This window comes from Barbus barbus (assembly GCF_936440315.1).
Source record: "Barbus barbus genome assembly, chromosome: 23".
NCBI classification, from domain to species: Eukaryota; Metazoa; Chordata; class Actinopteri; order Cypriniformes; family Cyprinidae; genus Barbus; species Barbus barbus.
Window position 1 is genome coordinate 13,174,932 of NC_136751.1, and position 11,182 is coordinate 13,186,113.

Consider the following 11,182-nt stretch of genomic DNA (forward strand, 5'->3'; position numbering starts at 1 on the left):
ACAAAGTCAAGATTTACTGTAACACAATAGTGATATTCAAAATATAAAAATGTATATGGTTAATTATCTGTAATCCTTTGTAATAATGATTGTCATGTTTGGTAGAGGTAAGAGATTAGAGAGGTTACAGAAAAAAAAAAAAAAATGACGTCATTATTTCCAGAGAGGCTAGTGGCACCACCTATGGTGAAAAAAAAAGGTACCACATAAAATATGATAAATCAGTGAGCTGAGTGAAGAGTGACATAAATAAAGAGGGAAGGATGTGGGTAATTCTGTATATTTGTTTGTTCCTGTCTTGTAACTATATATTTGTAGCTGTAATGGCCACTTCAGGTACTTGTAAACTACAGGGACACTTCACACTGAATGGGATGTACCAGGATGGAGACCTTCTAATTGGTGGTCTGTTTGAGATTCAGAGGTACCTCAAAGTATTACCTGAGCTGAGCTTCAGAACAGAGCCTAAACAACCACGCTGTGAGCTGTGAGTCTAAGCAACTGATAGCATGTTACATGATAGATTACAGGAATTAAATAATTAACTTCACTATATATATATATATATATACATATACACATATATTATATTATATATTATGTGTATTTGAAGAGAATACAAAGATGTCTCGTATTAAATTTAAATCTTATGTAATCTTTATGTATGTATGTATGTATGTATTTTTGTAAATATATTACTGTGGTCAATGATCTAATTTTCCTTTGTATTGTCTTCTCCAGCTTCTATATGACAAGCTTCCAGCAGGCACTAACAATGGTTTTTGCTATCAGTGAGATTAATAACAATCCCAGCCTGCTGCCTAACATCACGCTTGGTTACCAAATCTATGACAACTGTTTAAGGCTTGGAGTGGCATTCCGTGGTGCTACAGCTCTGGTTAGTGGGACAGATGAGACCGTCTCTGACCTCAACTGCAAAGGCCCACCACCAGTGATTGGAATCATAGGTGATCCAGGTTCTACTCATTCTATTGCAATTTCCAGTGTCCTGGGGCTGTTTCGACTGCCTATGGTATGAGGCAGACATTTTAAACCCTTTTTTATGTGAAAAATTCCATTTGACCCTTTTTTGTCTATAACATTTGTCAGATGTGTTTCTATAACAATGCATTTGGATATCAATCAAGCCATTATCATATTTTCAATTAAAATAGCAGACCACTGTATGCAAATATCAACAACTTGCTTCACACACAATCTTTATTTGTTCATCTTCCTCTAACCTTTCTCTCTCTGTATCTGCTCTCTTTTAATTAGATTAGCTACTACGCCACCTGCTCATGTTTGAGTAACAGAAAAAAGTACCCCTCTTTCTTCAGAACAATCCCCAGTGATGCCTTCCAAGTACGGGCTATGGTTCAGATTTTGAAGCATTTTGGATGGACCTGGGTTGGTCTCATCTTCAGTGATAATGACTATGGAATCTATGCTGCTCAGTCCTTTCATCAGGAAATGCAGCTATTTGGATATTGTGTTGCTTTTTCTGAAATCCTCCCCAATGATAACAACCCCATAGATATTCAACATATAACGGGAGTGATTCAGTCCTCTACAGCTAGAGTGATTGTTGTTTTTTCTGCTTCATCCTTACTGATACCTTTGATAAATGAGGTGGTGTTGCAGAATATAACAGGCAGGCAGTGGATTGCAAGTGAAGCTTGGACCACTTCACCTGTATTTCGCACACCACGTTTCCAGCCATTCCTGGGCGGCACAATGGGCATTGCTATCAGGCGTGGAGATATCCAGGGTCTTCATGACTTTCTGTTATGTATTCGTCCCAACAATGATCAAAGAAATGATATAGTGAGGATCTTCTGGGAGAACATCTTTGGGTGCAGTTTTGAAACTGAGAGTAAAGGGACTGATGGAGAACAAGTCAAAAAGGTGTGTACAGGGCAGGAGGATCTGAGCACAACAAACACACCATACACTGATGTTTCAGGATTGAGGGCATCGTATAATGTATATAAAGCAGTTTATGCCCTGGCACATGCGCTTCATGACCTGATGCAGTGTGAGGATGGTAGGGGACCATTCAGTGGGAACAGATGTGCCGATATAACCAACCTGAAACCGTGGCAGGTAAGACCCACATATGCAGTGCATTCTCTTCAGGCATATAGAAGAGCTGAATGTGGAAAAGAAAAATATGTGCAATATATTAATTCAAATTTCAGATAAAAATATAAAACCTGTCCTGTCTACAAACTGTACAGCTGGTTCACTACCTACAGAAAGTGAACTTCACCACAGGCTTTGGGGATCACGTGTCATTTGATGAGAATGGAGATGCTCTGGCCATTTATGATGTGTTGAACTGGCAGCCAAACTCTGATGGATCAATTAAGCTCCACAAAGTCGGTGTAGTAAATGAAGGAGCGGCAACAGGGATGGTTCTCACACTCAACGAGGATGCATTTTACTGGAATTTTGAAACAACAAAAGTAATTACCTTTGAATGTTAAAATGTCATCCTTTTCACAGGTATAAAGTCTAAATAGTAGTTGATAAGACAATTGTATATAAATTAATGGACAATCCAAGCCAGTCATTATGTAAAATACAAACACATGACTGATAGCAGTTGATGTCTTTTTTAGCCCCCACAGTCAGTATGCAGTGAGAGTTGTCCCCCAGGAACCAGACGAGCCACAAGAAAGGGCCTTCCTGTCTGCTGTTTTGACTGCTTGCCATGTGGAGATGGAGAGATTTCTAATACAACAGGTGAGGAGATTATTGTTGGCAAAATTTGACAGTAATTTCTTCTTCACAATCTCACCTTCTGTCTTTTGCTTACTCAAAGATGCTATTGAGTGCACAACATGCCCAGATGAATTCTGGTCCAATCCAGATAAGGATCAATGTGTCCCCAAAGAAATAGAGTTTCTATCCTATGAGGATCCTCTGGGCATCTCGCTCACCACTGCTTCCCTGCTTGGCACCTTCATCTGTGCTCTTGTGATGATCGTCTTTGCTCTTCACCGTAACACTCCCATAGTACGTGCCAACAATTCAGAGCTCAGTTTCCTGTTGCTGTTGTCACTCAAACTGTGTTTCCTATGTGTGCTGCTATTCATTGGCCAGCCACAGTTATGGACATGTCAGTTAAGACATGCTGTGTTTGGCATAAGCTTTGTCCTGTGCATCTCCAGCATCCTGGTCAAGACTATGGTGGTAATAGCCGTGTTCAAGTCATCTCGACCAGAGGGCAAAGGAGCAATGAAATGGTTTGGAGCAGCTCAACAAAGATGCACAGTTCTGGTCCTAACAGCCCTCCAGGTTGTGATATGTGCAGTCTGGCTATCAACTGCCTCTCCAACACCCCATAAAAACAACCAGTATACTCGCTCTAAAATAGTATATGAATGTGCTATAGGCTCAGTGGCTGGTTTTTCTATGCTGCTGGGATACATTGGACTGTTGGCAGCAGTAAGCTTCCTGTTAGCCTTCCTTTCAAGAAATCTTCCAGATAATTTTAATGAAGCCAAGTTCATCACTTTTAGCATGTTGATCTTCTGTGCTGTGTGGATTGCATTTGTTCCAGCATATGTGAGCTCACCAGGGAAATATGCAGTTGCTGTGGAGATATTTGCCATCCTGGCTTCAAGTTTTGGATTACTGGTGGCTATATTTGCCCCAAAGTGCTACATCATCCTTTTACATCCAGAGAAAAACACTAAAAAAGCAATCATGAGAAGAGAAGCACAAAATAAATAGTTTTACTTTATTGTGGTCAACCATCTACAGACACATTGGTGACATTTTGATTTGTATTTTACTTTAATTTTGAAATCTGAATTAAGTTGATATTCTTACAATTGTATTATTACAATTTTTGTGTGGAAACAATTTAAACTTCATCAGCCTCTTTACAATGTGATATAATTTAAAAGCATAACAAATAAACTTTTAAAAACATCACTGAATTAAGCATTTTTTTTTAAAGAACATTAATAGTTACTATATCGGAGATAAAAACAGAGAGGAAAAACATAACATTCTTGGGACCAAATAGTTGATATTTAGCCATTATCTATATGCATGTTGTTGATCTTATTGTAAACAGTTCATCTATGCATCTGTTTTCAAAATGTCATAACTTAGTCTGCCTTGGTCGGTCATCACCCTAATTTTGCCACGGGCTTCCGGACCTCTCACTGCGCCTCAGCCCTCCACACCTTCGGCTCCACTCCACTCCTCCCTCCCTATGGATACACCTTTGTGAAAGTATACATTATTGCCCCCAAAAGGAAATGTGTTATAGACTTCATGATGCTGCACACACCAAAATAAATAAATAAACTAATAAATGAGATAAAAATCACAAAGACATCAAACATTACCACATATCTTCAATGCTAACATACCATCAAGCTAAACTGCTATTAAACATTTACAGAGATACATGTACAAAATAATTAACATTATTACTAGAACTAGATGAGACTAGAACTCCATATCTTTAAATTTTTTTAAGCAGACTTACCTCTGTTCATTGGCAGTTTTCCAACATCCCTCCGCCACCCCTTCTCCACACTTACGACTATTCCTGTCCTAACCTGTAGGGGGGGGGTACTCTGGGTTCGGGCCAAAATTCCGAGCTCGGAGCCCTCCCCTCGGACAGCACGCTAAATATGCATAAACTTTATTCTGTTATATGTAGGTGTGAACTCAGGAATTAGAAAAAAAAAAGCTCTTCAGGGCCCGTATTCATAAAGATTCTAAGAATCCTCTCAGAGAGCTCCTATTTTAGCTTAAAAAATTCTAACTAGCAGTCTTGCTTAAGAGTGATTCAGGACCAATCTGAGAGCAACTCTGAGCGAGGAAAAAACAAAAACTTTTATCTTAGTGAGGAGCCAGGGCTGATCCCGTTGCTAGGAATGACACAGTCTTTTGAAGACTGTGATTGGTTGGTTGTCAAGAAGGAAATAAAAGAGCGCTTTTAAGAGTAGTGTTTATTAAGCCTTCACTTTGAAATTACAGGCGTAATTTTTCCTCTCGCTCTTTCTCTCTTTCTTACACACACACATACACACATTATATATGTATATATATTCTTTATTTTTTATTTACCATGCTGTCATACTTACAGAGCTGGCACCAGGGCACCTCCATCGGGGGAGGGGCATTTCAATGTCTAGAGGGGGCACAAATCATGTTGTGTGTGTGTGTGTGTTTGTTGGGGGGGGGGCTGCAATCTGTGATCTCGTGCAGTTTCTGACGCTCGCTAAAGCGTGCAATCGCTTTATATGCGCTGTTTTATCAGTACTTTCGCTTTCAAAATCGATCGCGTTCAGCAAGGAGGGGAGAGGATGGAAATTGGGGGGCACAGTAACTCGTTTGGGGGGGCACGGCCCGAGAGTGCTCCCCCTTGGCGCCGGCCCTGCATACTTACCGTGTTTTATAGGCAATGAACAGAGACATAGCCTAATTGTTAAGTAAGTGCTGTAACAGACCCACATCATCACTGCTGCATAGTTGAATTTTTCCAGTTGCCAAATATGTTAATGTAGTGATTACATCCATTTCTGGTGCGATGGCATTTCAGCGCGGTTTCGGAGATATTAGAGTGTCTCAAATAAGATTGGACACAAACATGATCCCTGCACGATCTAATGTGTAGCGTCTTATTAACTCACTGTCATGCATTGTGTGCAACACATTTCTTCTCCCTCTTCCTGTTTCGTCCATTTTCTCCACTGCTAAAGAAACTCTTAAGCCCCTTAAAAGTCCTCGTCCGTACTCCTAACAATTTTGGACTTTAAGATCTCTTATAAGTGTTAAGATGCTTTCTGAATTACTTTTTTCTTTACTAGGATCTTTTCTTTAATTCTAAGAGGAAACAAAATAATTCTGATTACTATTATTACAAAATAATTTTGTTACTAGGAGCAACTCTTAGCACTAAAATTATTCATGAATACGGGCCCCTGGTCTTCAGTGATGCGAGGATAACATTTGAGCATACTTGAGTGAGCGATATCTGAGCGAGACCTGAGCCAATTCATAAAAGAACAATTTATATTTAAAAGCACATGTCCAGTTTTGTGTGAGTGAAGGAAATCCGCTTGCGAGTGGAGAGATTTGTGCTTGCACGTTACATGATCGCGTAACATATGCACTCTCGACATTTGTCATTTAGATCACGCTAAATTAATAAAGAAGAGAAGAAAGCGGCCCTAGGCAGTTGCTTACACATGCCAAGATCCGCCACTGCCATGCAGTTAGAAATTTACTAAAAACAAGCCTGTCGCAAGACATGTCTGGGTGGCCAGCCAAATTTCAGCGAGGGCCGTCGCCACCCCTGGCCACCACATAGACACGCCCCTGCAGGCTGGCAAGTAGTATGTCAAACACTGTAAAAATCTAATTAACAAAATTTTGGAAGGGCAAAAATATTTAAGTTGAACTAATTTTATTGTTTGGGCTTAGTTGAGAAGACATTAAATTACGTCTGCAAAAATTTTTTATTAAAAACATTAAATGAATGGTTATTTTCAAATCCAGTCAACATTCAGAATGCTAAATTTTGACTAAACTAATAAAAAATGCGTGGAAAAAATGGCGCCGATGATGGCAGCTATTGTGCGTTGCTCTTCAGTGTTTGTACTGTTTTTGTTTGTTTTTCCTGTTTTTTGTTTTTCAAATACGATCAGTTTTACCAGGGATGACCTGCTGAACATTTGGCAGAACACACCACAAAATCTTTTACCGGATTTTGATTTTTCGGACGTTTTGCTGGACATTGTAGTTGGCAGAGCCGTAGCTCTGGTCAAACGCTACAGGAGGCGCAGACGGGGGAAGCGAGCTGGAGCGCTCGTGAAACTTCGTCAGTGCGGATTTAGAACGGCGTTGCCTAGCATCCATCTGGCGAATCTCCGCTCTCTACCCAACAAAACGGACAAACTCCTTCTGCTCTCCCGGACAAACAAGGATTTTTCTCACTCTGCTGCCCTGTGTTTCACGGAAACCTGGCTGAATGGCGACATACCGGACAGCGTGCTACATCTGCCTAATTACCAGCTGATCAGAGCAGAATCAATGGGGAAATCGCACGGCGGTGGGACGTGCTTTTACATCAATGAGAGGTGGTGTACAGATGTAACTGTGTTAAAGAAGATGTGCTGTTCAGATCTAGAAACGCTCTTCATTAACTGCAAGCCGTTCTATTCGCCGCGGGAGTTCTGCTCGTTCATTCACGTGAGTGTTTACATTCCACCGCAAGCGCACGTGAGCACAGCTTTACAGAAACTCGCTGATCTGATCACAGAGAGTGAGCAACAACACCCGGACTCTGTTTTAATCATTCTCGGGGACTTTAATAAAGCATATCTTTCCCGCGAACTGCCAAAATACAGACAGCAAATCACATGTCCCACCAGAGACAGTAATATATTGGATCACTGTTACACAACAATAAAGGATGCATATCACTCGGTTCCACAAGCAGCTTTAGGACTCTCTGATCACTGTTTGGTTCATCTTATTCCATCCTACAGGCAGAAACTTACACATTAAATGTGACTAACAACAAGCCACGATGAAATGTCGCTCTTTTCAAACGGGGTGGACATACTCTGTTCGCAGTGCATTTGCGGTGCGTATTTTTTTCTGCACCCATGTTAATGGATTAAAGCGTTCACACTGCACGTGTTTGCAGTACGTTCCACCCAGATAGCAAAATTTGTCTGGCCCACCTCTGGGCCACAACCTTGCTTAACTTCTTGCTTAAATACAACCATTTAAAAACATTAAAAAGGCTTTAATTATCAAATTACCAAATACTTTAATATAAATATATATTAACAATGAACAAATACACTACAGTATAAACATTAACACACTTTTTAAACCACAAAGTAACAAGTACATTTTATTTACTTTATATTATATATATAAAAAACATTGTCAATTCAGTTCAGTTATTATCAAATGGCATCAGTGCAGTCAAGTCAATAATATTGCTGAATATTAGGTGTCTTCAACTAAGCAAGACAAAAGGCAACAGTGACAAGGAACCAAAACCCAAACAAGACCAGACTCAGTCAGGAAACCAGTTCTCCTCTGACCAAACGAATCAATGTGGTGTGATAATTCCAGGCTGCATCACAAATCAGATTGTGGATTGATATCATTCAGAATATTTCATCCAAATTCTTTTGCTTGAAGAAACATCATGCCAGTAGATTAAGCTGATAAAAAGTGTCTGTGCAGAGGGCTGGTCTGGTTCTCGAAGTCTTTGCTGAGGATCTGTGCTGGGGCCATCAATGAGGTCTTTACAGGGGATCTGTTATCTAGTTGACATGGTCTCCGCTGACATTCAGGGATGTGTTGTGGTCATTCCTGGGTGCAGGTCCACTGTCTGATCTGGATACCGGCTGGATCAGCTGATAACTGTAACCTAGGGATAAGGGTGAGACAGTATATAAGCGACTAATATAAGTATTGATGTCATTCTTCTTACAAATTAACAAGTACATTAGATATTATGGGAAGTGTTGCTGCTTACCCTAATTGGTGCAGCATAAAGATCCTTTAAGGCAGTGGTTCTCATAGTGTGGCACGGGTTCCACTAGTGGTACGTGAACTTCCTCTAGTGGTACGCAGAATTAAATATACTGTAAGTTACTATTGGATACATCTATACTGATGCTGTCTAACTCAGTCATTGGCTGTACTGCATGACTGTAGCTTTCAGCCAAGAGGAGATGTCGTCAGGTGGCGTCCAACTTTCACGGGGTGTTTCGACCCTGGACCACAACACCCTCCAGTTGGCGGGTCGGCAGTGGTGGCCAGTCACTGCCCACCTCCTCCTGGCCCCCAGCTCAACTCCTCCCTCCTATTCCAGAGCCAGCAAGACGCTCTCTCTGCTGCCTCACCCAACCTACGAACAGCTGCCTTCCTCTCCCTTCCTGCTATACCCAGAGCTGTGAGTGACTGTCCTGGAAACGTTGCATCTGTCGGTCAGGGATGTGTCATACCATTTCCCTAGGCACTTAATTGTGTTGTCCTCAATTGATGGTATCATCTCCCCCTGTACTCGCAACTGGAATTTGCTGGTCACTTTCCCACTTCTGATCACCATACTTCTTGATTTCCTTGATTTGAACTTCATCCGAACCCATGTTGCCACGTCCTCAAGAGCCTTCAGGATCCATCTTGCTTGCACATGGGTTGAAGTTGTTATGGTAAGGTCATCCATAAAGCCTCTTATTGGAGGTTGGCGAGTGCCAGACTCCATTGATGGCCCTCTGGATTCCTTTCCTGCAGCTGTTATGAGCAGGTTCATTCCCATGACAAACAGGATGGGGGAGATGGTGCAGTTCCCTTTTCAAGGTCCTGCCACTGAGTTGTAAAGTGGGCAGTTTTGAACCGTAGTTTGAATCCTCCGAAGTAGCTGGTAATTATACCCCTGGTGTGGCAGGGGATATGGTAGTGTTCCATAGCCGTGTTGATGAGGCCATGCGGGATTGAACCGTATGCGTTAGCCAAGTCGAGCCAGACAACCGTTAGGTTTCCTTTGCTCTCCTTGGCCTCCCGGATCAGCTGGTTGAGGATGCCCGTATGTTCCAAGCACCCGGAGAAACCTGGAATGCCGCCCTTCTGGAATGATGTGTCGACATATTTATTCTTCACCATGTAGGTAGTCATCCTTTTTGCCAGGACAGAAAAGAATACCTTGCATTCGACACTTAGGAGAGAAATGGTTCGGAACTGGCTGATGTCGGAGGAGTCCATTTCCTTGGGTACAAAACACCCCTCTGCTCTTTTCCAGGATGCTGGAATGGTACCTTTTGTCCATATCCTTCGCAACAGTTTCCATAACCTGCGGAGGAGCATCGGGCATCTCTTGTATACTTTATAAGGTATACCGCTTAGTCCTGGGGCAGATGCTGAACGGGCTTTCTGCACAATGTCCTGGACTTCTCTCCAAGTTGGTTCACTGGAATCAAGCTCTTCCTCAGGAGTTTCAGCAGTTCTGCTGATCTTTGGGTGTGCACCACAGGCTTGGTTCCTGAGGGCGTCACTGTGGCTCTCCTTAAGGAACTCCTCTACAACTTCCTTAGGGCTGGTCAATCTTCCAGATCTTGCTTCCCCCAGCAGGGTTTTGGTAAACCTGTATGGGTCCTTAATGAACTGAGCCCGCTTGACCTCCTTCTCCTTCCTCAGTTTCAGAGACCTTTCTGCCCTTCTCAGTCTGCAAAGTTGCCCTCGAAGTCCACTGGTTAGATCTTTTATGCCCTTCCTTTCTTCAGCACTTGCTGTTCTGAACTGCTTGTTGAGGGTCTTGATCTCCCTCCTCAACTGCAAGATCTCTCTTGCCCTCCTGTTTGGCTGCTTTACCTGAGTTCTGCTGCTACCCTTTCTCTTTTCAGTGCCAAAGCGTTCTCTGGCCATGGTGATGATGATTGTTGTCATACTGTCGATTTTCTTCTCGGCTGTTCCTGCTAATGTGGCTTCAAGAACTCTGTCTAGGTCCCCATCTAGTTGGTTCCATGCAGTGTTGTTGTTTGCTTGGGGCCATCTCACTTTCTCTGCCATAGGTTGGGTGCCTGAGGTAGTGTTAGGAGAGTCCCTCCTGTGGCTTTGGGATGGAGCAGGTGCTGAGAGGTCTCCTGTGATGTGGGGTGCTTCCTGAGTGGAGTCCTCCTGCGTCTCACTTAGTGTCTTCACTATGCGCTGCATCTGCTTCTTCCCTTTTCCACATTGGGTCTTGGATTGATGTATTTTAAGTTCCCTTGCGTTCTTGCAAAGCTTCCCGCAGAGGCATTTTACTTCTAACACTTCCCCTGTAAGTGTGGTTTGGGTGGGCCGTCTCATTATCCGTGTGTTTTCCATAGCCATAACCATTGTGTCCGTCCTGTTGAGTCTCTCATCCCCCCCCCTCTCGGGAGACCCTGGGGGTATTGCTCATTGTTCCGTTTTGTAGCTTTGGTTGGTGCCCTCTTGCGAGTGCTGTGATCGAGGTTGCTAACCTCGCCCACACACGCCAGTCTTTCCTGGAGGTCATCTGTCTTTCCAGTGTCACCAATCTTCCTTGGTTGCCATCCAGCCTTTCCTGGAAGTCACTGGTGACCCAGGGGAAATACTATTGAATACATCTATACTGATGCTGTCTAACTCAGTCATTGGCTGTACTGCATGACTGTAGCTTTCA

General features: G+C 42.5%; 1 protein-coding gene across 1 annotated transcript; it reads left to right on the plus strand.

Annotated features, from left to right (window-relative positions):
• Positions 1-263: 263 nt before the first annotated feature.
• LOC306843163 (extracellular calcium-sensing receptor-like) lies at positions 264-3,741 on the plus strand (the record flags this gene model as incomplete). Its single annotated transcript, XM_079374463.1, has 6 exons — positions 264-487; positions 742-1,033; positions 1,279-2,106; positions 2,241-2,468; positions 2,625-2,748; positions 2,828-3,741. The coding sequence occupies 6 exons, from the start codon at positions 264-266 to the stop codon at positions 3,739-3,741; spliced, it is 2,610 nt and encodes an 869-aa protein (XP_079230589.1).
• Between the last annotated feature and the right edge of the window lie 7,441 nt (positions 3,742-11,182).